The sequence below is a fragment of the Betta splendens genome, chromosome 9 (assembly GCF_900634795.4).
Source record: "Betta splendens chromosome 9, fBetSpl5.4, whole genome shotgun sequence".
In the NCBI taxonomy this organism is placed as follows: domain Eukaryota; kingdom Metazoa; phylum Chordata; class Actinopteri; order Anabantiformes; family Osphronemidae; genus Betta; species Betta splendens.
This window is the reverse complement of record NC_040889.2, coordinates 11,533,895-11,561,666: the sequence shown is the minus strand read 5'-3', so window position 1 is coordinate 11,561,666 and position 27,772 is coordinate 11,533,895. Positions and strand designations below refer to the sequence as shown.

General features: G+C 49.6%; 3 protein-coding genes across 8 annotated transcripts in view; 1 reads left to right on the top strand and 2 right to left on the bottom strand.

Annotated features, from left to right (window-relative positions):
* Positions 1–212: 212 nt before the first annotated feature.
* On the bottom strand, positions 213–7,977 carry gnai1 (guanine nucleotide binding protein (G protein), alpha inhibiting activity polypeptide 1). The gene is made up of 9 exons (XM_029163212.3): positions 7,540–7,977; positions 4,369–4,411; positions 3,938–4,079; positions 3,606–3,763; positions 2,513–2,641; positions 1,784–1,913; positions 1,547–1,700; positions 1,234–1,461; positions 213–1,159 (listed from the first exon to the last, which is right to left on the bottom strand). The coding sequence occupies exons 1-8, from the start codon at positions 7,655–7,657 to the stop codon at positions 1,271–1,273; spliced, it is 1,065 nt and encodes a 354-aa protein (XP_029019045.1). The 5' UTR covers positions 7,658–7,977; the 3' UTR covers positions 213–1,159; positions 1,234–1,270.
* A 1,939-nt stretch (positions 7,978–9,916) lies between these two features.
* On the top strand, positions 9,917–13,872 carry cd36 (CD36 molecule (thrombospondin receptor)). Its single transcript, XM_029162699.3, has 12 exons — positions 9,917–10,255; positions 10,554–10,714; positions 10,799–10,943; positions 11,933–12,088; positions 12,172–12,263; positions 12,346–12,395; positions 12,476–12,545; positions 12,618–12,805; positions 12,882–13,000; positions 13,079–13,152; positions 13,224–13,278; positions 13,357–13,872. The coding sequence occupies exons 1-12, from the start codon at positions 10,133–10,135 to the stop codon at positions 13,525–13,527; spliced, it is 1,404 nt and encodes a 467-aa protein (XP_029018532.1). The 5' UTR covers positions 9,917–10,132; the 3' UTR covers positions 13,528–13,872.
* A 333-nt stretch (positions 13,873–14,205) lies between these two features.
* Positions 14,206–27,772, bottom strand: part of sema3c (sema domain, immunoglobulin domain (Ig), short basic domain, secreted, (semaphorin) 3C) — a 37,544-nt gene continuing 23,977 nt past the window's right edge. For 5 of the 6 annotated variants that reach the window (XM_029162694.3, XM_055512085.1, XM_055512084.1 and 2 more), the window contains 16 exons: positions 25,997–26,157; positions 25,343–25,405; positions 23,626–23,745; positions 22,305–22,395; positions 21,826–21,945; positions 21,601–21,743; positions 21,408–21,522; positions 21,202–21,271; positions 20,214–20,358; positions 19,877–20,099; positions 18,727–18,815; positions 18,163–18,204; positions 17,756–17,913; positions 17,256–17,323; positions 16,402–16,532; positions 14,206–15,811 (listed from right to left, as the gene is read on the bottom strand). In XM_029162694.3, coding sequence (XP_029018527.1) covers positions 15,383–15,811; positions 16,402–16,532; positions 17,256–17,323; positions 17,756–17,913; positions 18,163–18,204; positions 18,727–18,815; positions 19,877–20,099; positions 20,214–20,358; positions 21,202–21,271; positions 21,408–21,522; positions 21,601–21,743; positions 21,826–21,945; positions 22,305–22,395; positions 23,626–23,745; positions 25,343–25,405; positions 25,997–26,157 — 2,168 coding nt within the window. In that variant the 3' untranslated portion in view covers positions 14,206–15,382. The other variant, XM_041072339.2, reaches the window with a different exon arrangement.

Genomic DNA, 27,772 nt, shown 5'->3' with positions numbered 1-27,772 from the left:
CGAGGCATCGCTCGCTGCGGAACAGGAAGAGCTTCACGTGGTAGGAGCTCAGAGCGTCGCAGCATCAGCCACTAGTGATGAAAGCAGGTTCTGTTTAAGGCGCATGACAGACGAGAGCGACTAATCTGAAACACAATCATGTTTGAACCGAAGCTCGATTAGTGTCAAAAAGCTCCGTCAACAGACACATGCACAGACAAGGACGCAGCAGCTCCAGGTGCTTTGTAAATGGTTTTATTAGCAAAATAAGGGAGATGAGTCTACAAAGATTCTCCTTCCCAGGAGAACATACACATACACTGACGGCTGGGGCAGTTTCTTTACATGAACGGAGCCAGGACCTCATCTGTCAGAGCGGCTCGGATCCAACAACATCACGTCAAGGATCATCAACCGTCTTCTGTCCTCTCCTTACCACCAAACACACCACAGTCCTCTCCAAATACGTTAAAATGTACAGTAAAATGTGCCACTGCTCTGTGTTCTTCTATCACTTGAGTGTGCTGTAACCTCGACTCGCTTCCAAATGACTTTATACACTGCTGAAACCCCCGAGCCCCGAATTTCTGGGGTCAGTGCTGAGGGGTGAGGGACCGTGGAGGCTACATGTTGGTCGCCATGGAGACCCATGTACCTCGTCTTCGCGCTAGCTCAGCGGTGAGCACACAGAAGACAGCCGGGACACGAACGTATGAAAACAGTTAACGTCTTTATGCGTAGAAGGAGTCAGCAGGCAACAGAACAAGCATCGGGACTACGACCGCAGTAAAAGGCATGCGAAGGCACGAGTACCAACAGACTGAACTCAAAGTTGTACCTCTTTTCTTCCCTGGTGGTTGTGGGGAAGGAAGAAAAGAAGCATGTTGCACCAACGGCTATGTTCCCCTTTCCAGAGAGAGCGGTAGAAAGAACAGCAAAAACGCGATCTTCTCAAAAATAAAAAAAAAATAAAAATAAAAATAGAGTCAACATTTACTGTGACGTTTTTACAATGATACAAACATCCTACACAAACGCTGAGACGCTAGTTCAAAATGTTCCAAGACAAAGAACATAAATAAAGCTGGTAAAAGTGGCATATAGTACAGCTCTGGTCTGTGACTGGTCCTCCCGACTCCTCATCTTCCCACAAAGATGCAGTAGAAGGCGGCTTCGCTGCCTGAGGACACAGGAGGAGGAACGTTTAGGGAGGATGACATGTGAACTGGAGCAGCAGCGTTCCAGGTTCCTTACCAAGAAGAAAGGCTTCAGCGTCTCGGCTCCACTCTCCTCAGAACAGGCCGCAGTCTTTCAGGTTGTTCTTGATGATGACGTCGGTGACGGCGTCGAACACGAACTGCACGTTCTTGGTGTCGGTGGCGCAGGTGAAGTGGGTGTAGATCTCCTTCGTGTCCTTCCTCTTGTTCAGGTCCTCAAACTGACACTGGATGTAGGCTGCTGCCTCCTCGTACGTGTTGGAGCCTGGAGGAGACAAGAGTCAACCAAATGTCGGTACTGCAGCTAACGCACGTGTCTGATGGGCCTCGCCTGAGAGACGCCGCCTCACCAGCATATTCTGGGTAGCAGATGGTGAGAGGACTCTTCCTGATCTTCTCCTCAAACAAGTCCTTCTTGTTGAGGAAGAGGATGATGGACGTGTCCGTGAACCACTTGTTGTTGCAGATGCTGTCGAACAGCTTCATGCTCTCGTGCATTCGGTTCTGAGGGGGGAGGAAGGCGACGCATTCGTGAACAGGGACGTCCTGGCCCACAGCAGCACCTGTTACCACCTCTCCCCACTCACCATCTCCTCGTCCTCCGCCAGCACCAGGTCGTAGTCGCTGAGCGCCACGCAGAAGATGATGGCCGTCACGCCCTCGAAGCAATGGATCCACTTCTTCCTCTCAGACCGCTGACCGCCGACGTCGAACATCCTGCAAAAAGGGGGGGGGGGGGGGGGGGGGGGGGGGTGTTAATGTGGGAGCTTTTACGCTGCACTGCTCTCACGCTCGGTCTCATTTGGCTGCTCTGAGATGTTGGATGCTGGCTCATTCTGAGGAAAGGCCTGCTGCAGTAGATTGCTCCCGGTCAAGGTACATTTGAAACCATTCAGCTCGAAATTTGGGTGGAATAATCAAACTGAAGGGTGAATTTAGAATAAAATAGAAGGCGTGGCAACATTTTAACCACCATAAATAAAGTCAGGCCGGATCCATGTGCTCCTGTTCACCTCCACAGACGCGCTGTTACTCATTAACTGCTCCATCTCTCGCTTTGGTTTTTCGTGACCACTATGAAATCCTGTGTCTGTTCCGGTGACATCATCGCATCCGGGCCCCCCACTTCCTGTCACCGCTTTTCAACAGCGGAGCCCCGTCTGAGTCACCCTTGCTGTGCGTGCAGTAGCACCTCGACGGGGTCGTGTCGCAACGTACAACTGTGCACGCACAAAGGGAAACTCTGCCGGTGAATGAGTCAGCGGCAGGAAGCCGGCCTGTTAACGCACTCAGAGGTCGAGCGGAGGGATTCTCACTTAAAGTGCAGATCCTTGAATGTGAAGTGCGTCTCCACAATGCCCGTGGTCTTGACCCGGGTCCTCAGGACATCCTGCTGGGTCGGGATGTAGGTGGCCTGGGATATCCTGTCCAAATCGTTCAAGTAGCTGAGGGAAGGACACGGAGAGAGAAGAGTGTGAGGAGGGCGAACAAAGAGCAGCAGGAAGAACAGGGGCCGTGACCTGGGAAGGTTCACGAGTCCCACATTTTATTAGTGTTTGCGTCGGAAATTAAGTCTTTACATTTTTAGGTGCAATAAAGCAAAGTTCTGACCCAATTTACAGTAGATCTCCAAACCAGAGCGAGCCCCTAAGAAAGAACTAAGTGCTGCTGTGTTAAATTTAGCCATAATAGCAGCGTGGCTTTGTGTGTGTATGTGTTGGGGGGGTTGAACACAGCCTGGGTCTAATCTGCACATGGCTCCATTTAGCAGGGGGAGCATTGTTCTGTGTTCTGGGCCCGTCCCAGTCCAGGGAAACGCAGCTGGACTGGAAACTCCCTGCGTCCGTGTGGCTGCATGATGGAATTAAGACCAGGCTTAAAACCGTCCTTCCAGTTAGAGATGGGTCACGTCACTCTGCACCACCTCTGACTAGAACCAACACAGCCAGGGTTTGCCTTCCAGTGAAACAACAGCAGAGACGGGGGAGATTAGCTGGCCTTTAGTGCCTCAGCAGCAAAACGAGGCACGTTGTGCTTCCCTGATGACATCACCAGGTTTCAGCACCACGGGCCTCTTGCTCAATGTTTGGAACAATGAAATGAAATGTACTCGGCTGCAGAGGGAACTTTCCGTGTGTACGTGTTCACTCGTCAAGTTTGTGCCCGTGCTGAGGTCTGAGGTCAAAGGTTAAACAGGCTCCCGCCTCCACTCTCCAGGCCAAATATTGACAGTCCAAGAGTCACATGGACAGAAGTGAAGGCTGGGACGTGTGACTTACGCTTCCTGTCAGTGGAACGTTTCAGAGCCTCGTCAGCTGATGTGAAAGTTGTTGACACGAACGCGAGTGTGGGGTTTTTCGGTCTATTCTGCCGGTGACTCAGTGTTTTGGCGCCGCGTGCATGACTCACTATGCTGCCGAGTCGTTGAGCTGATACTCGCGGGAGCGGCTGAAGCAGGCCTGCACCCCTCCGTCCCTCCACAGCCGCTTGATGACCCCGGCCAGCTCCGCCGTCATGAAGCCTTCCTCCGCCGAGCCGGCCAGCACGAACAGCTGCCGCGCGTCGTCCTGGGAGGCGGCAACATCGCAAATCACCCATCAAAGCCTTTACGCGTCCGTTACAATTAAAGGACGACGCGTCAACTGGGACACGAGGACGCTTAGAGACAGCTGCGCACACATATAATGGAAATAGCGGCCAGAGAGAAAACACAGCTTCGGGTTCGGACTCCGCCCACTCACAGCTCTGGCGGCGTCACCGAAGTCGATCTTGAGGCGCCCCATGGCTCTGATGATGGCGATGATGGACTGGATGGTGTTGCTGTAGACCACAGCCTTGTACTGCTTGCACTCTTCTTCTGAGTAACCCGCCTCGTGGATGATCCTGCACAAACACATCAGCCAAGTTCTCTGCATATTCAACTTTCTGTAATTGATAGAATAATGATTATATAACAGAGGCCCCGGGTCCGACACACGTCCACTGGGCTCCAGTCAATCATTGCCACAGCGTATTCAGAATGCGTGGATGATGCATAGGCTCCACTGGTTGCTGCCATCCATAATGCATGCTACTTGTTGGTAACATGACCCAGGGCCCTGCAACAAAAACACCAGCGGCTCGCGACCGTGCGTGTTGTGGTGCAGAATGATCCGAAGCGACACAAACTCACTTCATCTGCTTGACAATCGTACTCTTCCCTGATTCACCAGCACCTGGAGGAGACACAGAGAAGAGGCTGATGAGCAAGTGGGAACGTTTTAAATGAGCGTGCCTGTGTTTCGCCCATTTCAACCTTTGGCCGCCGGCGCTTCCCTTTTTTACTGGGCTGTGATACAATGAGCCACTGTGACCATGCGGCGTAAGAGGGAACAATGGATCAGAGAATGAATGGCCACACGCAAAAGAGAAGTGAGACAGCAGAGCATGAGTGGTTGAAGGGGCGCTCAAAGCGACCGGTCCGGGCGCCTGCGAGTCCGAGCCACTGTCCGAGCCACTCGAGGGACGGCTGACGAGGCGGTGCGGCGCTGAGAAGAGGAGCGGGCCGTCGCCACGTCTTTGGTTTCGCTCGGCGCCATGGCGACCGTGGCCGTCGCTGCAAGAGGCTCCGCGGCCGCTCACATGGTGAAGCATCGCGCGGGGACGCGGGGACATTAGCGTCGGCCGCGTTCATTAGAAGCATGAGCGCTAATGGGTCTTCCCATAAACCGCATCACGGGAGCTAATGTGCTGGGTGCTCGCGTCACTGGACCCGTCAGAGGACGGCGGCGGCTGCAGCTTCAGGCCTCTCTGCCGCTAGGGGAGATTTTCGGGTGAATTCCCTGAGCTCTACTGTAGAAACACAGTAAGGGGAAGTGGGACGGTTACGGCTGCCGCTGCCTCGTGACAGTGTCAGCAGAGAGCAGGGTTCGCGCTTACATAATGAGACCTCTCGTTGACTTCTGCTTTCCTCATTGTTGCAAAACAAAAAAAAGCCCAAGCTGCACCGTAGCAGAGCATGCATCCTGCCGATGCTGGAGTCCCCTGCATGCTGCTAGGACCCTGCTAGGGTGGGGGGGGGGGCATCACCTGAGGTGCAGGAGCGGCTCCGAGCTGGGTGCACCACGGACCCTCGGACGCCGCTGAGCCGGTCTCCTAGCACCAGAGAACGCTTAGAACGGCTTAGAGGTCTTCAAGGAAACTGTCTCTGGTGCGACTTCCCTTTCTTTGCCACTGAACCAAAAGCACAACTACTGTGACAACTTCATTTATAGATTTTAAAGAGACTTGTGCTTCTTTCCTCAATAGAAATGAAACTCTCCAATATCATGATACACACACACACACACACACACACACACACACACACACACACACACACACACACACACACACGCACACGCACGACGGCTACGCAGCCAAACCACTGGAGCAGCTGGTTTCTGTTTCTAGCGGTTCAAACTATTTTAGGAGAATCCAAACTAACCCCCAATTGAGATTTTTTTTTTAATCTCACCACAGAGAACAAAGTCGTTTCTATCCACCAACCGCAAACACATCTTTCCGCTCGGAACTCCTAAATTTCTGAGCGTTAACTTTTGCCTGGGCTCATGTCGGTGGAGGATGAGTAATGTGCCGTCGCTCGCCAACCGAACCTTTAATTAGTAAAGAGCTTTTGCGCTGGTCTTCAGCGTGGATGTGGATGTGGATGTGAATGTAAGTGGGTCAGGAGGAGAAGGGACCGGGTCCAGGCCTGGGAGTTGGAACCACATTAACGGGGCCACGCTAGCGGCTCCAGCCCAACGCCCCGCTATTATTCTGCTCTATTCTATTCATCCCACTTCCTCTTTTACGTTCTGCCTCCTACAGTTATTTACCTCTCGATGATTTATTGCCCCTCTCACTCAGCGTCGACTTCCTCTTTCTACCCCCCCCCCACTAAAATCAAGTGAGGGGCGTGAGCGGCTCACTGACAGCACGCGCCCGCACACGGGTCGCCGTGACGACCCGTCCCGTCCCGTCATCACGCTACGCCGCATGCTCGCTTATGTAACATGGGGAAGGTTTCAGAGAGAAAGGAGAGCAAAGTTACACGAAGGCTGAGGATTATTAATAAGATCATCCCACTGTTGCACGACAGCTATAGAAGGACTAATTAGGCGGAGGAGATTGGATCTATTTCAGCATGTGGAAGTGGATGGTTGGATAATTGGGTCCTAGAGACACTGGAAATGAAACAAGGGCCAAACGGGAAAAGAGTGAGGTTTTCACAGAAACGAGTCTGTTCTCTCTCTAACCGAGACTCAGCTGCTCGGGACGCTGCAGCGTGGAGCCTCGGCCCCACGCTGGCTGGAACCATCCCCAGATGCCTGACAAGAAGCAGCGGGCGCCAGATCCAGATCCAGAGCGTGTTCATGCGCAAGGAGAGCGGCTCCCTCCATTGTTAATGCTCCGGGCACCAGGCCTCTCCTCTTACAGGCTCCTGCCGTAACCTGACGAGGTCACCTGTCACCTGGCGACCGCAATCATAGCCTCGCGTGGGTCAGCGCCACAGGCCCGGCCCCGGCCCAAACTAGTTCTACTGACGCCGCCTGCTTTTGGGACAGAACACTGGCAGGCCAAACTGGCGCCCTACGGCGGCATAGCAGGGACCAGACCCGACTCGCTGGTTCCAAACCAACAAGCCCCATCTGGCACCGAGCACCTGAGGAATGAAGAGGGAAAACAAAGACGAGGCCGCACTCTCACTAGGAAATGAAGACAAACGAGAGAATGCGTCTGGGAGCGGGGAGACAACGAGCCGTTGTTTGTCTCCAGGCCTGCGCGTGCGTGCGCGCGCGCGCGCGAGCGAGCGAGCGAGCGAGGTGCCTGCACGCGCTGCAGACGCCCTGTTCTGGTGACCCACATACTGGGTGTGTGCATGTCAACAACTGTCAAAGAGGCCGGTGGAAAAGTTCCACGGCCCGGTCCCGTGGCCGTAAAGGTCTGCGCGGGAGCAGAGACAACACCGACTGTGGGTGCGCGATCCCACTCGGCTGCCATTTAAAGTTCATGCGTGATCACTCCCGCTCGGTGTCTGGTTGTCTGGACAACACACGGACACACAACTGTCACCGGGCTGAACTGAGCCCACAGGGAGCAGCAAGCGTGTTTGGAGCCGACGCTTCGCGACGCGCAGAAACTCCCCGTGTTGCTATTAAACCCGGTTAAAACCCCAATTAAAAACAGGCTCATCGTGGTTCTCGGGGTGATTTATGCAGATGAGCCGAGCCACAGTAGCGGGTTTGGGGACGTTAGCCTAGCCTTCGATGGGACGATGCTAGCGCCGCACCGGTACCGGTACCGACCCCGGCCGCCCCCTTACCGAGCAGCAGCAGCTTGACCTCTCTGGCCGCCTTCTCCCCGTCGTCCCGCAGGTTCCGGTCGATCATCTTGCTGCGCTCCACCGCCGCCTTGTCCTCCGTGCTCAGCGTGCATCCCATCCTGGACCGCGTCCTTCGGCTCGAGGCTTATATCCAGAACACCACGTATACAGGCATGAAGCGGCGAAGCAGCTCCCCTCCCGCACACACGCCCTGTTCCAAACGACGGGCGATCGACGGGGAGAAACGGCAAGCGAGGCGACTTTTCAGAATAAAAAGCGGAGCGTGTGTTCGTCCCGCTGAAGCGTGCTGACTTCAAAATCCCCCTTGGATCCGTCTGAGGGCTGTTTCAATACACAAGCGATTCCCCGGTGATGCGTCTGCCTCCATATGCTGCAGCTCCCACCTCTACTGTCGTATGTGCAACCGCGTCTGGAGAGAGAAGCCAGCGAGCTGCAGCGACCGCGCTACTTCCGAAGCGAGCTTTCACAATAAAAGGACCAGAGGGCTGATCCGTAGGTTAAGCGCTTATTAGAAAACGAAAAAAATCTCACATTTACAGCTATAATGTACCTAATAATACAACATAAATATTTTGTTAATACTATAATAATAATTACTATGAAAATAGAAAAACACAAAAAGTTTTATCAAGAGAGAATGTTCATTACACACGCTAGAGCTACAGAAATTAGTAAAACATGATCACTAAAAAAACGCTAGACTACTTCTGAAATCAATCATATTTTAATACGTGTATTTTGTGCAACAATAAGTAATATGTGACAGCTTTTTTTCATTTGCTTTTAATGGCATCGCAGAAGCAAAATAAGACATTCACGTTAGTCTGCCCTTTTATTTTGAAGCTAAATTCTCATACCGGAAACGTTTTGAAAGGTAAATGCGTCAAGTCTGCACACCCAACAGCTTAACGCAAATGAAAACTCATCACATTCACATTTTAGACAAATCACGTGATATTCAGTAAAACACGCTTTAACATAGTAATAATTTAAAGTTATCTGAGTGTAAAGTCATTATTACTACATCTACTACATTACTAGTTCCCATATACAGGATGTTGTAATCGGGTACTACTATGGCTGCCAGTCAGCCAATCACATGTACATAACCATTGTTTGTGGTTTAAATAATTTAGCCTGCAGGACAAAGTCAAGTCAAAGTCAACAGTCAGTCTGCAGCTCGGGGCGTTTCCTGTCACAACCTCTTGGTGGAAACACAATCTCTCTGCTTTTCCATGCAACATTTCATTTCAAACCTGGCTTTTGGAGGCACATGCAAATGTGTGGCATTGACCTTTCCAGTGCTGCCCTGCACTGGCTGGAGCTTCCCCTCAGCCACCTCCAGGTCTGAGACAAGAGGCGGTGGGTGTATCGCCTATGCAAAAAAGGTTATGGCATGTCTGACACAGAAAACACACACTGTGTTCATGTTCTCTGGAACGGACAATGTTTCCGCTAATGAAAGATTCATTTGTGTTACACAATACAGCTTAAGACTCTGCATGGGATGATCATGCCATTCCAAGCACACATTGGAGCCAGGGAAGCAGGTTGAAGTCGATGCGACGACCAAAAGCATAAACAATCACTCACAATCACAATCAGTCTGTACTGGCACCTTGAAGCCAGACAAACCCCGTAAATACACAGGCCGTATCTGTATGAATGCTGCTGCTGCCCTCCAGTGGCGATGGAGTGCAACTTCACAATGCTCGGCAACATGAATTATAGATAAATGCACAGTATGTGTCATGTTGTAACAAAAGCACAACACAGTCGAAGGTAGTTCAATAATGCCTCTGTGGATCTGGAGGATGTTTTGTTCGTGGGGAAAATAAACATTACAGTGAAGTGAGTCACAGTGATGCTTGGTGATGTGCTGGAGCAGTGCAGCATGGGAAGTGTAGGACTGTGCATTTTGGAGCCTGTGACAGTGACATCTGTCTGGTTTATGCTCCCAGTGGATCAAACACATGAAGTGGTGCTTTGCAGAAACAGACAGCCGATCACAGAAGACCTGAAAGCGGCCTGTGGCACATGCAGTCAGGTGTGTCGATAGCTATCACTTACATCACCACAACAGCTCCAGATTAACAGTAAATGGCTTTTTTAAGGAGGAGTAAAAGCCATTTGATCTAATATCCATAAGCGCAGACTCAGATAATCTTTTTAAGGAGCCTCTGATTAATCATTCATTCATCATTCAGCAGGTCAGAGGATGAGCAGGGACGGCACAGGACAGGACAAAGGTAGATGCGTATCTGGACCTGCCCTGCCTACAGTGCAGTACAGCAGTCCAGGTACCGAGCTCTAATCACCTGCTGGGATAAGAGCCGCTGATACGTCACTGGACCTTAAACCTGCCCCGTCCTAATACAGCCCCTTTACGAGGTCCCTGTGCCTGTGCCTTTATCTGGCCTCTGCCGCTCTCTCAGCTCCTTCTGATGGTACAGCCTGCCTGCGCTGCCGCTGCCTCTGCTGGGACACCAACACACAGACAGGCTGCACATAGCGACGCAGACACAGACGGAGCGCGAGCTGCCAGGCACACAGACGGAGCGCGAGCACCACCATGGGCTGCTGCAACAGAAGGTGCGGGCTGATAGCCGGTGCCGTGATTGGGGCGGCGGTGGCCATCCTGGGAGGCGTCCTCATCCCCGTGGGGAACAGCATCATCGAGGGGACGGTGAAGCAGGTACGGGGCTCGCTGCCATCCGGCGGCGGCGGGTGTGAATGTTTGCGCGGAGCTCAAGGTGAATGAGGAGAGGCGCGTGTTTGTGTGTGTGTGTGTGTGTGTGTGTGTGTGTGTGTGTGTGGTTGACAGCTGATTCCTCTGCTAAACACAAATCTGTGCAGCCTAACGGGAAGATGTTTTTGAAAAGATTCAAGGAGTTTGAAAGTGGTTGGCGCTGCTCTTGTGCCGGTGGGCAGCTGGCCTGCTGACAGTCTGGAGGTGTGTTAAAAATAGACCCCCGTGTCTCCGTGGGCTTTAGGAAGCCGTCATTGAGCCTGGAACAACAGCGTACGACAACTGGGTGTCCACGGGGGCATTTGTGTACCGGCAGCTCTGGCTCTTTGACGTAAAGAACCCCATCGAGGTCATAGAGTACGGGGCCGTGCCGGTGGTGGTGGAGAAAGGACCCTACACATATAAGTAAGAGAGCGCCGTGTTATTTGGCTGCAGCTCGCGTCTCCATCATACATGTATCAAACCTATGTGAGCCCTCTGCTCCTCCAGGATCAGATACCTTCCCAAAGAGAACATCTCATTCCACGCCAACCACACCGCCGCCTTCCTGCTACCTCAGGGCGCCATCTTCGAGCCGTCCCTGTCCGTGGGACCGGAGGAGGACGAGGTCACGTCGCTCAACGTGGCCGTGGCTGTAAGTGAGTGTCACCCTGCTGAGTGGTGATTTCTAAAATCTGCTGTGCTGTTTCTGGGACCCGTGACCTTTTCTGGCTTCTGACCTGCTTGTGGTGCATTTTGAGCGTGAACCGACCTACTGCTAAAAGCACGAGCTGTGAAAGCGATATCCGTCGCTCAGTTTGTATCATAAAATCAGACATGGAGCAAGAATATTGTGCAACAGACTTTCAACAGCTATTGAAGTGTGGTATCAGTGAAGTCGTTATCGCTGCGATAGAGGCTGATTAAAATTAAATGCCAGACGCAGCGAAGAGAGCAGCTGAAGTAGGACGAGCAGCGTTAACACGAGCTCCAACATCGTCCTGAGACTCAGCTGGAAAAACAGAGTGTGAACGAACCTTCCAAGACAAATCCAAGCCAACCTTTACGCACAGACACAGTCCTGGCTGAATGCGACTCACTACCGCCACCTGGTGACCAGCAGTTGTATTGACACGAAAACCTCTGGCAGAAGCCGTCTGTGCTTCCTAAATAATTAAATATTTGCTATTATCACATCCCGCAGGTGTTTGACCTCGTTGGTTAAACTCCAATTAAAACACTAGAACTAAATCGCCGTCGCTGCATCTCCAGCTCAGTGCTGACAAACAGGCGGCTGATGGTGACATTTTCCTCCCGGAGTCTGGGAACCATGAACAGCTTGCACGTTCCCATCTCACAACATGGATCGCTGTTTATGAGCGCCGTGCCCGTGCGTTCTCTTTAAACTTTGATAAGCCCCAGTGTAAGCGACATCAATGAGCTTGGCAGTAATTACGCAGCTCCACGGCTATAAAAGAGGATTATTCCAGACTTATCTCGGGAAGCGACAGCAGCTGGTGTATGCACAGCAGTCGAGCACATGGGTCGCACTTTAATAACCGACACCAACAACATAAATAATCATAAATGTGTTTGCAGAGGGCTTAAAAACCTACAGATCAACATTGTTGTTTTCCATTCCAGGCGGCTTATTCACTTATTCCCCAAGGGCTTCATATACTATTGGAGAAGTGGATAAAAAACAGCAACTCCTCCTTATTCCAGCGCCGCACAATCAAGGAGCTGCTGTGGGGCTACAGGGACCCCATCCTGAACGAGACCATTGGCCTGTTCTCACCCGTGAGTAAACACAGTGACAAGACACAAACTAGACCCGTGGTTTTAAACGACACCATTAGTTCAACCCAGTCCTCCTCTGCCAGTACAACGGCACCTACGACGGCTACTACAACGTCCACACGGGAAAGGATGACATCTCCAAAGTGGGACTCATCGACAGGTGGCGAGGAGAAGAGTAAGTGATGCCACGCTGAGATCTGGATCGAGGTTTGTAGGAACCACCTCATTCCTGAAACCATCTCATTTTGTCCCGACAGCACCTTAAAATTCTGGGACGACGAGTTCTGCAACATGTTAAACGGGACAGGTACAGCTCACGATCATCAACCGCCGCCTTTAAAGCAGTGGAGGCAACTTTGAGATGAATGTTGGTGTCTCTTTCCTCAGACGCCTCCTCCTTCCCTCCCTTCGTGAAGAAGAAGCAGCTGCTGTATTTCTTCTCCTCAGACATCTGCAGGTGAAGAGGAAACGTTGATCACGCCTGTATTTTGACCACTGTGACCTCACGGACTCTCCGTGTGGCCTTCAGGTCGGTGTCAGCGGCCTATGAGCAGACCCTGGACCTGAAAGGCATCAAGGTGTACCGCTACACCCTGCAGCAGTCCACGCTGGCCTCCCCCACAATCAACCCGGACAACAAGTGCTTCTGCCGGGACATGAAGGTCACGCAGAACTGCACCCTGGCCGGAGCCCTGGACATCAGCTCCTGCCAGCAAGGTCCGCCCGCTGGTCCAGGTCCGGTATCCCACAATGCTCCTGTGCTTCACCCTCTGCCTTCTCGTTCTCCGCCCAGGACGGCCCATCTACATCTCCCTACCCCACTTCCTTTACGGCAGCGCGTCTCTGCGTGAGCACGTCTTGGGCCTCCAGCCCAGCGAGGAGCATCACTTCACCTTCCTGGACGTGGAGCCGGTAGAAAGCCTGAGTCTGTGTGGAGTCTGTCTGGTTGAGGTTGACCAGGAGTAACGCGCTGTGTTCCCTTTGCTGCAGACAACTGGGTTCACGCTGAGGTTTGCCAAGAGGATCCAGGTCAACATGGTGTACGGGCCGTCGAAGATCATCACGTAAGTAGCGCGCGCGTCCTCGGCTGCTTTCAGGGAGGAACAGAAATGACGCAGCGCTCCCACCTCCGCAGGGTCCTGAAGAAAGTCAAGAACTACACCATCTTCCCTCTGGTTTGGCTGAACGAGGTAAGAGACGCCGCCCGCGGCCCCGCCGCCGCGTGGCTGCTCCTGAGTAAACGTCTCCCTCTCTGTCCCTGCGCACAGACGGCGTCGGTGGACGACGAGACGGCTCAGATGTTCAAAGACGAGCTGATCTCACGCATCCAGATGCTGGACGTGGTGCAGAAGGCGCTGCTGGGCATCGGCGTCTCCGTTTTCTGCCTGTGTCTCATCGCCTACTTTGTGGTGAGGAGGAGAGAAGGCAAGCTGGCGTGAGCGTCCGTGTGTGTGTGTGTGTGTGTGTGTGTGTGTGTGTGGGCACAGTGCATTTAAGCTGCTACAGGACATGAAACCTTTTGATTAACGTGTTAGGACGTGATTTCAGTGTTATTTGTATTCTGCTTTCTTTGATACTGGGGGGGAAACTGTGATTTTATAATCTGCTAAGTTGCTTTGCCAAGTATCGTGATGCAAACACCAACGTACTCAATCAGGGATTTCTAGAGAGCGAGCACCTGTCAGGACGTCCTTCACACAAACGAGCTTGAACAGAAATGTACAAATGTTCTTATTTGTTGCCGAACTACTGTTGTGAAAATGAATAAATAACTGTAAAGTCGGGTTTTGGTTGAATGACTATGATTGAGCCGGTGCTGAAACCACCGTTCACACTGAGCGTAATAAAAACGGGCTGGATCAAATTTACAGAGAAGCAGCTTTTCATACCAGATGGACACCTCTGCTTTATGGGTTTGTGTTTCACAATCTGCACTTTATTCACCTCTCAGCGAATGCCTGCTTTAAACTGCACCTTGGCAACAAACTAATCACACCACTATCACATATGCAGTGAGAGATACCACACTGTGCTATCTGGCCAGTTAACAAAGTGATGATAATGCGATCAGGGCTCAAAGTTCATTTCATGCTAATAAAAACGTACAATCTTCATGGTAGATTTATCTGAACAGTTTTATTCAGGCCATGATGATGTTAATAAATAGAAAAAACACCTTCTAAGCCTAATATGACACAGGTGGCCCTGTCATTGGCCAGATCTATTAACAGTGCGAGATGAAAATGCTGCGCGTCTCTGCGATTCGCAGACACAGCCGTCGTTCAGCTGGTGAAATATTTACATACACAATGGAAACGCTTTCCACACAAGTTGGCACATTAACTTAAACGGATGAGACAAACAAAGCGTTCAGTAAACAAGCAGCAGATGACGTATCTACATGAAAAACTGTTCACATATGGGCTCAGACCTTCATCGCAGACAGGTCACACATGAGGACGTGGACGCCATCGTTCCCACCAACACACTGAACCAACGCATCAGATCTACGCAGTTGGAACAAGTAACTTGTCTGCACAGTGAGCACAGCGCTCAGTCTGGAGCTGGTTAAGGGTTGTGTGATGACAATAAATAGTAAAAATGTGCAATGCTGCTTTTTTATGACATAACAGACTCACTAATGAGCAACACGTGCTAAGCTAAGCTAAACTACCCGATGTTATTGTACACATGTGGTGCATTGATCTTTCATCCGCAAAAAGAACAGGAATAAATATGGGAGAGATCAACATCAGGACGGGAGGCGACTGGGTTTTAACCTGCAACAACCTGTTGCTCGTTTTTTTATCAGATGGGATTTCATATTAGAATAGAGGATTCCGTTAGTTCAAAGTGAATATACTCTGATAAAAGACTACAATAATACCAAGGACGCTCATTGACAAACATGCATGTGTCCCCTTCTTCCCTTTTCAATCACCGTCCATCGTCACAACTTCAAATCCCCCTGAACAAACTGTGAGATAATATCCGGCTGGTCTGATTCCTCCCATGATGTTTTATGTTTATTAACTGATGACGAATAAGTGGCGCTCTTTACAGGAGCTTCTTGAGTTTGTGTCGTGACAGCGACAGCAACCTAATGACTTGTGGGGAAGAGCGGGGCTCAGCCATCTGGTCGCAGCGCCTCATGCAAATGATGGATAGAACTCCTCACAGCCGCGTCCTCGTCCGACTGTCCAGGCACAGTTCAGCTCTGTGGTGTGAGGTGAGAGATGGGACACGAGGATGTGGAAAACGTGTGCGTATCCGTTTGGGCAGCCTCCGCCCCCCTCAGACCTCTGGGAGGTGGTTGCGGCGGTTGCGGCTCTTCCTCCGGTCCAGTAAGGGCTTCAGCTTGGCCAGGTCTCCCCGGAGAGGCCCCGGCGGCTGAGGCGGCGGCTGCTGCAGCTGCCTCTGCTGCAGCTTCACCAGCTCCTTCCGCTCCTTGCAGTACTGCTGCACGGCCATGCTCTCGGCGGGGCTGAAGGCCTCCAGCAGGGCCTTAGGGTGCAGCGAGCCGGCCCAGGCCCACGGCGACTGCTGCTTGTCGGCCAGCACGCCCACCATGGCCTCGCTCAGCACGCTCAGGCGGATCTTGGCCACGGTGCGCTTGAAGCCGTTCTCCGTGGTCAGGCAGTAGTAGAGGCCCTGGTCGGACGGCTGCACGGAGCGGATGAGGAGGCCGTGCTCCGTGGAGAGCACGCGCTCGCTCAGCCTCACCTGCAGGCGGCACAGCGAGGTCCAGTCTTAAACAACCTCATCGTGTTTTCATGCAGGTATTTGTGCAACATTAGGTAAAGAAAGTCGACTGGATTGGGTTCATTTGAAGCTCCAGACCTGTACAGCTGTACCACACTAAAACAACCCTGCATTCTTATAAACTTAAAAGAATCCTGGTGCTTCCACTGACCTCTTTTAAATCAGCCTCTAATGATTACACAGTGTAAAAGTGAAGAACTCCAACTTGTATTCTCAGGAGGAAAAGGCCATGAACCGACCTTTACCCTGAGCTGTATTTAATCCATCCATAACCTTTCGCTGTATAAAAGGTGTCAGGTTTTTGTGAAGCGTTTCCTCCTGAAAGCCGTCATTCATATACTGTCTGATCTGCATCACCCTCTTTGTATCTTTGTAATAGTTTGCTGCTGGTGCTTGTTCACTGTGTCAGTCCTATCATCAGCTCATTTTATTGCTACGACGTGATTAATCAGATTTCTCACCATACGACCAGACGTTTAATCAGTGGAGCCTGTTTCATGGGCCTTTGCTGGGCTGTTGTGATAATCTTTGACTTTAAATGTCACACTGACCTCCTTCCTCCTGTCGTTGTCTCTCTGAATGAGCCAGCGGATGGAGGCCTGGGGGGATTTGGGAAGACACTCCAGGAAGGTGGTATTGTTCTTCACCCCATACTGTGTCATCTCCGCTGCATTTCTGTAGGCTACACACACACACACACACACACACACACACACACACACACACACACACACACACACACACACACACACACACACACACACAGGGGGGCACATCATACGTCACTTGCTGACAGACACAAAGCCCACAGATGGACTAAAATCTGTCTCAAGTCCTCGCAGCGAGACTGAATGTTGACACGAAGCTCAGGCTGACACCTGCAGCATGACCAGACTCCACCCACACGGCTTCTGCTTCTGCACACTGGACCAAATTGAGTTTCGTCTCATTTACCATGTCGTTTTTGTTGCAGCTAAACGGATCGTCACTCAGCTGGATATATGACAGGGCCGTGACTAATTAGTGGTAATAGCCATATGGCCGGTTCCCCAAGCTCACGTTAATTTAGAAAAGGGAGTGGTTGAGGGAAACGGGACACTGGAGAAGGGAATCCTCTCCTCTCACTAAGCTGCATGCTGACTGGCCGTTACCTGAACCCATGACAACGCACGTAAACTTTTGGAGTAAGCTAGCAGCTCACGTAGCCCGTGAGCTGCTAGCTGCTTTTCGTTAAGCTAAGCTGCGGCTTCGTCCACGCCGCCTCCTGCTGTAAGGTTGATGGCAGCGTAATTAGCGAGCTGTAAATAGCGAGCCGTAAAATTAGGCCAATTAGTTGGAAAGAGTCTGGTAAATGCAACGGTGGGTGGAAAAGCCCTGAGGGTTTGTCAAGCAGAGCCAAAGATACCTTTCAGATTGAACCCTCTGCACTGAGTCAGTGGATTCCCGTGGATAATGTCCTGTCTCCTGCTTCTCCTGGAAAAAACAGAAGGCACGCACATGAATGCAAACACAATAAGAACTTTCCTCTTCTCATATTGAAACTATGGAGGGAGCAGCGACTGCCAAAGCAAGGAGGAAAATCTGACTCAGTGGTGCACATTCGCGCTGAGCAGCTCGGGGGAAAGCGTGTGTAAACAGCCGACACATTTCAGACGGAGGAAAAACAAAGAGCAGCTGAGCTTTTTGTTCTGGAACCAAACTACACTTGACCTGCATGTGACACAAGCAGCTGCTCCGTGAGAGGTGCTGCTTTACAACGTCTGTATTCCGTCCAGAACCGAAGGATTCCAGTCAAATTATCCATCTGGAGCTTCTCTATTAAACCCATTGTAGATGGGATTGTATAGATTGTAGATTGATCTGCCGTTTCACAAACGTCTCCAACATCTGTAGACCTCTGTTTACCTTTTGCCGGTGGGATAGAAGCGTGAGCAGCTGAGTCCGTCCCAGGCGCAGTAGGGGTCTCTGGCCAGGCAGCAGTCGGCGCAGGCTGAGCCGTACGCGTGACAGCGGTGCAGGGAGACCTGAGAGACCCCGAACTCCGAGCTGACGTACAGCTGTTGCTGAAAAGCAAACAGTTCAAATGTCACACGGCCTGTTTGTCTTAATAAGAGCCTGGGCTGACAGGAAAATGAGGCAGAGCGCCAAAACAATTATGGCTTATTATTTCCTTTCCTGTGAGCGGCTTATTATGCATCCCAGGATTCTCTTTCACTGCATTATGTGGTGGCTACAGGCGATGAGCAACAATAAAACGGTAGAAGCTAACAAAAATATGTGAGCGATTCAAAGCCGGAAGCATGTTTACTTACTTTTTTTGATGATATTTTCAGGTTTGTAACAGGAGCTTGGTTCTGAAAAACAGTACATTTATACAGATTACATTTATAAAACCCTGAGGGATAGTGGGAAATGTGAATGTTAGCCGTCTTGTGGAGGATTAGATGAGGAGACTCAGAATGTTTCCTTCATTAACAGCAGTAGCCATTCATTTCTCATTTCTTTGTTTGCATACAGTATTTTCTGAATAAATCTCCTGAGACCGAAGCTGCTATGCTTTAGATCCCATAGGAGATCAAAAGGAGCTGCAGAGCCTCATCTTAGATCACAGGTTGATCACATATTTAGGGTTTGGTCTAAGATAAAACAGCCTGTGCAAAGGTTCCTTCAGGGCAACACCCAGACTGGTGTATTAGCATGTTTCCCATCAGTCTGTGCTGCAGAACATCCATCTCCTGAATGCCACCCTGTCTTTGTCTGTCCGCCCGTGGCCTTTGTGTTGTGTCCAAGGGTGCCTCCCCTCCTCCTCCTCCTGCCTGCCTTTGATTTTGGGAAAGAAAAGGGATGAAAGAGAAAGTGGGAAAAGACAGACCGACCTTAAACACTTCCAGCTCCTCCAGGATCAGGTCTTCGTGCAGGGAGCGATTGCTTGGCAGGACAATCACCTTCTGTATTGTGCCTTTGTCTGGGGGCAGAAAGCAGACATGAGCTCTAACCACACACACACTTTAAGCCGCAGTCAGTGCCCAGACATGCGTGCCATCGCTGAAACCCCTTTCCTTCACCCATGTTTGCTTTTGAATTAGCCACGATAGCCGTGACCGGCTCCCACTGCAAAATGAACTGTGGCAGTGGGAATTGGAGGACAAAGGCCATTAGGAGGGCAAAATGCCAGCGAGTCCCAGGAGCTGCAGCAGCTGAGGCTTTCTGAATGAAACACGCACGTGAACATGAACAATTCAGCGTCTGTGTGGTCTAGATGAGCACTCTGAACATTTAAGCTCCTGATCAGAGTTTAAAAACAAGTCACATGTACTTTTATTATACTTTTATGAAGGTCCGCCTGTAAACAACCTTGTCCTGTTACCTTATCTATGATCTATTAGAGTTTCAAGCGACATGCTGCGTCACGCTGTCATGTGCCACGCCTTCAGCTGTGGTGATGCAAGGCTTCCCAGCAATCATTTACTCATGTAACAAATCAATAAAGACTTGTGTGGGGAATTGTCTTATCAAGTCAATTAGTTTGTTGATAGTTTGGATCCAGGATGGTGGTACAGTAAATGTGGTGGTGCCACAGGCGAGGGGGGAGCGCTGTGGAGCCATATTCACACGCACCAGAAATGATTCATTCCACCCTCAGTCGCTCCTTCCATTCTCCTTTGACGTTTATCTAATAACTCCTTTTTGCTACCAACAGTCTTAGCCGACAACATGTCGGTGAGAACCGTTGTCGTTTGTGTAGTCAAAGTGTAACTAAATTCTCCCCAGGTGTGAGATGCTGTGTTGACAAACAGAGGCATATGTGAGGTCACAGTGACCTTGACCGTTAACCTTTTACCACCAAAATCGAATTACTCCATTCTTAACTTGATAGACATCTCTTTCAGAGACGGGGCGAACCAACAGATGGATGGAGCCTCCAGTTTAACATAATAGTAATAACTTGATTTAGAATCTGGTCTTAAATGATAGTGGGATGCAACTGAACGCAGAACTTCATCTCACTGCTCGGGTGGTTCATACCTGTGCCCAGGAAGAGCACCTGGTAGTTGCCGTCAGCAGCCATGACCTGGTCCACGGCCACGGACGTGTATTTGTAGTCTGCGTTGGTTCGGACCACCAGGGGCCTCCTCCCCACTGGGTAGATGGCGTTGAACATGACCGGATGGTTTCTTACGAAGGTCACCACATCATCTGGGAACTCCTTAGTTGTGTGGATGTCGGGTGTGAAGGCTCCGCCGGGACACTAGAGGAATAGTCAAAGACAAAAGCTAGTCAAATTCTCCCTAATATCAGATTTTCTAGGATTGATATTTTAACTCTTATTTTGTTCTGGAGCACGACCTCAAGGTGAACTCACAGTTCCTGGCCGAGGGTAAGGAATGCGTCCCTGGAACGCCACCCACTGAAAGCTGGGCCCCTCTCTGTGAGCGAAGGGCCCGTTGAAGACGGTGAGGATGTCTGCCATGTTGTACGCGCACACGGCCGAGCCCTTGAACACGGAGCTGAGGAAATGAGATGCATACTTCCAATGAAACCAACAGTGGGAACTGTTCCTCACAACCCAAACACTCCAGACTACCAGGTAAAATATTTTGTGGTTGTTCCTGAGGATGTACTCTCCTGGTGGCCTCATCTATTTCCACCCAACAACTGATCTGATGTGTTTTGGCCCAGTCATTTAAAGTCATGCTGCTCATCATAGAGCAGACGAAGTCAGGCACATCGAGCCCAGGACCTCAGAGTTTGCTTTGGCTTTGCTATTTGAGAGAGAAGCACAAATGTAGCCCGATCCCACCGCAAAGCCTCAGTCCCGTGGCATCATTCTCCCAGCTTAACCAGAAAGAACGAATTCAGGACATATTGGTGGATCAAGTGACCAAGCCTTCAAACATCCTGCTGATCAGACCGCAGTTAAATAGTGTATTTATGTGGTCTACACAGTATTGGGTAAAGGCGTGTTTCCTTTATGATCATATTTATTTTACAAGAAATTCAACAAATGTCCTGGTTTCTGCTCTGCATATCTAGCATATCTATATTTCAGTGTCACTCTATGCATATCAGATGCTGCCTCTATCCTTGTCTTCAGGTCCAATTCTTCCCCTTATGGGTTTAAGATATTCTCCATTGATACTCTTTTTGCATCCCTTGTGCTGTCTGTGCACACTGCTGGTCGCCATCAGAATGAAGACCATATGGTCTCGCTAAATGATAATGCACATCGTCTCTGTATAACTGGCCTTTTGACAAGCACGTCCCCACCCAATGATGTCCTGTCAGCAAATAAGATAACCACCGAAGGCCTGCAGGAATGTTGGCGCTGGCTTCATTGTTGTCAGTCTTACCTTGTGGACGTGAAGACTCCAAACACCAACAAGCCCTTGGGTTGATCAGTCTCCAGCAAAAACATGCTTTCTGAAGGGGAAAACACATCCGTGATCGTCCTAATCCCGAAGCAAACCGAAGGCGGTTTGTGGACAAAGCAGCGGGATATCTGGAATCAGGATGATGGAGGATAGAAACTCCGTAAAAACAGTTGTCATTCACTCACCAAGTTCATCAAAGTGCGTTTCAGTTCCGTCCTCCTCCACGACTGAGCACACCATCCTGGCTTTGAGGAAGGTGGTCCACTTGTTCACCAGGCTCCGCTGTCCCCCAATGTCGTTCTGGAGGAAAAGCACATGACAGCTTTAACAACAATGCAACAGTGAGTTATCGCACAAAGGAAAAGCAGAGGGACCTACTGGACACACTCTGGCCACCATGGTGTGGATGTTCTTAGTGTTACCACTGTTATCCGTCAACCTCTCACGGAAGAAAAAATACAACTTGGCATCATTGGGGTCTGTTCCATCTGGGATCAGGTGGGCATCGATGAATATTGGCTCTAAGAGAGGAATCAATTCATGCATGGGTAATTAAAATCATTGCGTGGACAGGCCGCATGTACACATGACCTAGTTACTTACCACTCAGCCATTTAGAGTTGTGCTGGTCTGTCCGCACTGCATTTCTCTTGGTCAGGCTCCTGAAGATGGCAGCATCTGTCCCCATGAAGTCAATGTGGACGCCCGAGAAGAGCTCCTGGTCTGAAAGAAGGCGCACACACCAAAGCATAAAGACACTGCTCCCGCTCGTCCTCCCGTCCTGCTGGGTTACTCTACCCTCTGGCTCTCCTGAGGGAGCTCGCAGCGTTGGCAGAGCTGCTGCTGACATAGCCATGCTCAGGTGTCAGAAAGCTGAGCGTGCCGCCTTTAGGCATTTCACCAGCTACCCAACACCACTCAAAAAGATCAAAGATCAAAGGACAGAGGACTGGGCAGAGACAAGGGTGCAGCCCGACGTGAAAGAGTTTGTAATAACATTTTATTAATACAGCAGCTGCACTTTGGTTTGTTCTGGGTTTTAAAAGGGCGCAATCGTGCAGGGGAACGTGGGAGGCACCTACTGAGCATGACGGAGACTGTGTTCACTTCAGGGTTGAAGGAGCATCTCCCTTTTCCAGATTCCGTCTTCGAGTCGATGTGAAAAATCTGCTCCTGTCACACAGAAGAGGGGAAGTCACATGGTGAATTTATCTCACGTAGCAAATGCCCTCGAGCCACCTCTGCCCACCCACCTTCACCCTCACCTTACACTCAAACTGCACTGCAAATAAACACAGCCCTGTGTCCCTTCCTGTTTTGCTCTGCCTTGTAGCTGCTGGTGTAGCGTCCCTGAATGGGGATGAGTGACGTCATCCACAGAGCATTTATCCAGGAAAAAACGTGTGTGCGCCAAGAGGTGGACTCACTCTATCTGTTAGAAGCTGTCATTAACCTCTACACTGCAAAACATTTCCATTTCAATTATTCCATGTTACAATAAATCTTAAAAGTTGTGTTATGCTTATGCAGGAGAGAAGCGCAGCTGTTTGGCCTTTAGAGCAGAGGATGATGTGTAAGTGGGCTGACACTGAAAAGCCTTTAACACATTCATACGGGCAAATGTGCTTCTGACATTTTTACTCCTTTGACAGTTTTAAAAGTTAAAAAACATTGTTTTAATAATTAAATATATTTCTACATGTAGTAAATCATCATCATAAACGTTTCATGTGAATTTAACAGTTCATAAAAGAAACTCCAATAAAAATCTAATTGAGTCAGTAAAACTGTAGGACTCTGTGAATGTGTGTTACACTTGATGTACTGCAGGTCTAAAAAAGTGAATTACAACTTTAAGACTTTTGTTTTGAGAATCAGATCTGCAGTGCATTGTTGGCGTGAGGCCTGTTCTCTGGGCAGGGGTCCTCCCTGTGAGCCTGCAGTCGGCCTCCTGCTGCAGCTTGTTGTACTTAACAAATCCCTTTAGTTGAGACACTGCCGTGCTGCAAACAGCAAATCGGCCCCTCAAATGACGAGTACTGTAGGTCAGCGCGGAAAGAGCCTGGACGGCAGCGCTCTCGCTCTGCCCATTAGTGTTTGGCAGCAGTTGGCCGTCTGTGGCTAGATGTTATTCACTCTGTGAGCACTTTGCTCCTGGAGGGCCTCCCTGCTGCGTGGCTGGTGATGAGATCCGAGTGCCCAGAAAACAGCCCTTTACTAAGCACCTCTACCAGTTTCGCCTCTTACCCTCAGCATTACTTTGCATGCGAGATCAAACGAAAACGCTGCCTGCATGAAGCTATGGAGTCTATGTCAGCATCTCCATAATGCTTCCCAGCTCCAGAGATGCTTGTGCCTGTTGACCATCCAGCTAACGCCTTCCGTCGGCCTCCGTGCGCTCACCTCTGGTCTGCGGCCCCTGTTGACGTAAACGCAGACAGGACTGTAGGCGCCGCTTCCACACATGAACAGGTGAGTTCTGTTGTAAGGCTGCACCACTCGGACGAAGTTCCCACAGCCGTGCTGAAGAAGACAGTTAACAGAGATGAAGAGAGATGATGAAATATAACAATATTAAGAACGTCACTGCCAAAAAGCGCAAATCCTTGGCCATGGCTGCAGGAAGGACAGCTGAGCTAGATCACAGTCAGTGAACATTTTCAGAGAGGGCAGCAGCAGATCTTTACCGTCGCACGCCCATTTGTGTTACAGACATTCCACCTGCTTACTCGTCCTCTCTCTCTCTCTCTGTGACTTTCTCCTCACTTATCTCTGATTCATCTCATAACACTCTCATACGCCCACTGGGTCTGAGGCCTGCAGCCACACGGTCTCTGATGTCAGCCCCACGCAGTCACATATAGACGTGCCAACCGTCTCCGTTTCATGTGTAGACGTATTCTGTTTTACATTCATGTGTCCCGACCATACGCATGCAGCCGTTCTGACTGTGTCTGAGTCAAGTGGCGATCGAGGGTGGTTTAAAGTGGAGGCAGCAAAGAGGCTTAATCAATCTAATCTATACTTCACACAAACAACGATGCTCGCTGTCTCTGGGCTTCTGCTTGACTTCTGTCTATTGGAGAAGGGGAAATGAATATATACAGATGGGGAAAGTAACCATAACAGATGGATGGAAGGTTGGATTCACCCATGACAAAGCGGTGAAGGAGCATTATGGTTGAGAGAAATCTAAATATACTGTGGTAGGAAACACTTCCAAGAGGACACAAACAGAAAGCAGCTCCACATGGAGATGGCTCACCCAGATATTTGCAGCAGGCCGCTTGTCTGTCTGAGCAGCACAAGTGGCTCACACACTGGACTATTACCCCTGCTAGTATCAGAGAGCGGAAAGATGAAGAATGTGGGACAGTCTGGCTGTGCTAGTCGTCCTGTGATGCTTTTTATGGGAACTTACAAAGGTAGTTTTAAAAATAGGCCTTGACTTTTAGCATAAAGTTACGTATCCTTTTATTTTCTCCTTCTAGTCTCCTGTTCTCCCTGAGAAAGAGCATGTATTTATTCCGGTCCAACCCAATTAGAGGAAAAGCAGAGTAGGAGGAGGAATCTGTCTCCTCAGTCTCGCTGTACGTCTTCATTAAATCCTGCTGCAGCTAACAAGTGCTGCTCAGAATCAGGCCGGGTTATAAAATCTCTGCGTCAATGAGCCGTGTCGCATTCAACAGCCTCGATCCCGCTTCATTTTTCCACAGCAATCCTTGGCCCTCCCTGCTCCCACACCGGGCTGTGACCCTGCAGACATCTGCTGCCTGCTGCACATGTGGCTGGAGCCGACACAAGCTCACAGATGGGAGGAGGTAAATCCCAGGAGGCGGCACGCACATTTCTGCTGCAGATCCACTTGGAGGAAAGAATCTATGAACAGCTGAAAAAACTTAGAGAGGTCGACTAATATAGCTGAAAAGGCTAACAACCACTGGGATGTTCTGGTATCTTAATTATCTGGATTCTAATATAATTGATTAGTTTTGTTCCCATTGGCACCATGCTGTATAATTTCACAGGTTCTTTACGTTAATTGATTATTTACTTTTTTACTATTTTAAATAGTCCCCAGTGACTCAACAGGAGGGTAATGAGGGCTTAGCGTGCTTACCGTAGGGTCCTTGCCTGCCATTTGGCATTCCTCTATCTTGCTGGTAGATGCAGGCCAGAACGCCTAGTGGTAGAAACACCAGAGCATTTACAGACAAACAGGAAGACGTACAGTGCACACAACAATTCGGGTTTAGATCATATCCCATTTACACAAGCAGAAATCACAGGGATTTGTTTTTGGTAAATGAACAAAAGTAATGTTCCAAAAGTTTCTGTTTAGAGAGAAGCGGCTGTGGAAAATGTGTTTTGAAACCTGATGGAGGTGCACGAAGGTCCCACTCGATGAATACATCAAGCAATTGGCTTGTTAAAAAAATGGATGTTGCAGCTCTCCCTGGGGGGAACCTAAACGCTGCTCCATCTGTTTATGCACTTCATGGCTGTCAATTACGCCGAGGATCGCTCCTTCACTGGATGCCCAATCAGTCATCACAGAGCTCGGGCGTTTTAATGGCTCTTTTAAATAACCCCTAAAGTGTTCTGATCAAGCCAAATGTATGGCAATTTGCATATCACCACAGTGATTTGAATAATATCCAGTGGAACGGCTTGATGACGAATCTCACAGGCTGTTCAACCTTTCCATTTTCCCTTTTGAGGCAGTGATAGAAAAGATGTTACATTACCTGTATAAGTACAAGCATATGCTGACCTTAAGCGTTCCGTAGGTGATATTATTAATGTCCATCGAGAGCACGTGGTCCTTGCAACCCACATACATCCTGTCCTGGTCCTCATCCATGTGCAGGAGTCTGTAGTCCATGGCCTTGTCTGATATGCTGTAGTGTTCAAAGGACTGCGAGGCCTGCAGGTCTGAGACACACAGAGAGAAACAAAGCTGAAAGGAAACATGGCAGAAGAACATTCTCATATTATCTTATTTGTATTTCTACTAAATGAAACTCATGAGAAACTCACGCAGCTAGAGACCAACCCACATGTGATCGCTAATGAAAACAAGCCAGCTTTACCTATGCCCATGCTTGTGCAAAAAGGATCTGAAAAGAAAACTCACTATGGATGTGATATGAGTGTGTCAAACACCAGCATGAGACAGGACCTTGTGGTATTTTCCCCTACCTTTCCCCAAGATCTGTAAAAGGACTGATGGGACGAAATGAAAAAGTATACAGTATATAAAATAAAACTATTAAGTTGGAGCTTTCCACACCTGTAAGAGTTAATAAACTGCTCTACTATATGACATCACTGCATAAAGTCTAGTTTCCCTGTTATGGACTGTTATGGACATGGGATAATGAGCCAACAGTTTAGTGCTTCCAGTTCGACTTAACTTTCATGCAGTCTGCTGAAAAGAAGCTGCAGCTACAGAGGACTCACGTCTTCCTGCAGAGCCTTGTCTGCTCATTAAAAGCCCACATTGTTCATGCACATGCAGTAAACATCCTCAGACAGTTATTTTCAGTTATTTGCTCTCCACCACACCATCAAAGGTCTTCACTGTTGAAGCTGAACTTATGCATATTTATCACTTTTCCAATCGCTGAAAGCTTGGGCCCGTGTAGACGTGCACCCTCGGCTTCCTCCCCTCCATTGACCTTCTCTGAGCCTCTTTTGTGCCCCCTTCATCCAATCAACAAACAGGTTGCTGCACTTTACTTCAATGCCTTGGGCTAAAGTCACATTTTCATTATTGTGACATTCACTTTTGAGGCTGGGCCCTTTAATCTTGAGGAAAAGTGGCTTTTCTCTGTGGCTCTCCTTCGCTCTGATCACAGGATTTTGTTTGATGCTTTCGTCGTGTAAAGCCTGGAGTGGTTAATGTTAAACAAAGATGAGCTAACCACTTCAGTCACAGAACGCTTTCCCACGACCACTGATGCTCACCATGGTTAGGTAAACTGCCTTATACGGTTAACGTCTCAAGGTGAGAACAAGTTATTTTTAAACCAGATATTATCCAAAGTGCAGAGGACCTCGTCTGGTGCATAATGAAGAACATGCACACAAAAACAACCCGGCTCTTACTAGAATTACAGAAGAATAAAATTATGAATGGAGGCAAGCTGTCAGGCAGACGTGTGTTTAATGAAAAGGCTGACTTCTAAAAGCCAGATTGCATCAGCCTGGAAGCTTCAAAGCCGCAAAGATAGCATCACGGAGAGCTTTGTGCAGAGCCAATATTATCTGGTGAACAGGCAAAGATGTGACATGCACCCAGGATAATTAAAAACACAGCATTGTTCCCAAAATAACGTTCTTAGAGGTGATTTAGCAAAACCTTAAACTACAAACTGTGTCTGTGTATTTATTTTTTGGCCTGGGAGCTAAATCCTAATTTAAACATTCCTGTTCTTAGCTTTAAGGTCGCAGCTTAGTCTGAGCAGCACTTTCACTTTTACACAGTTCATTTTCAGCATGTTTAAGTGGAAGAACCACAGCACTCAAGTTTAACACTAGCCCCAAA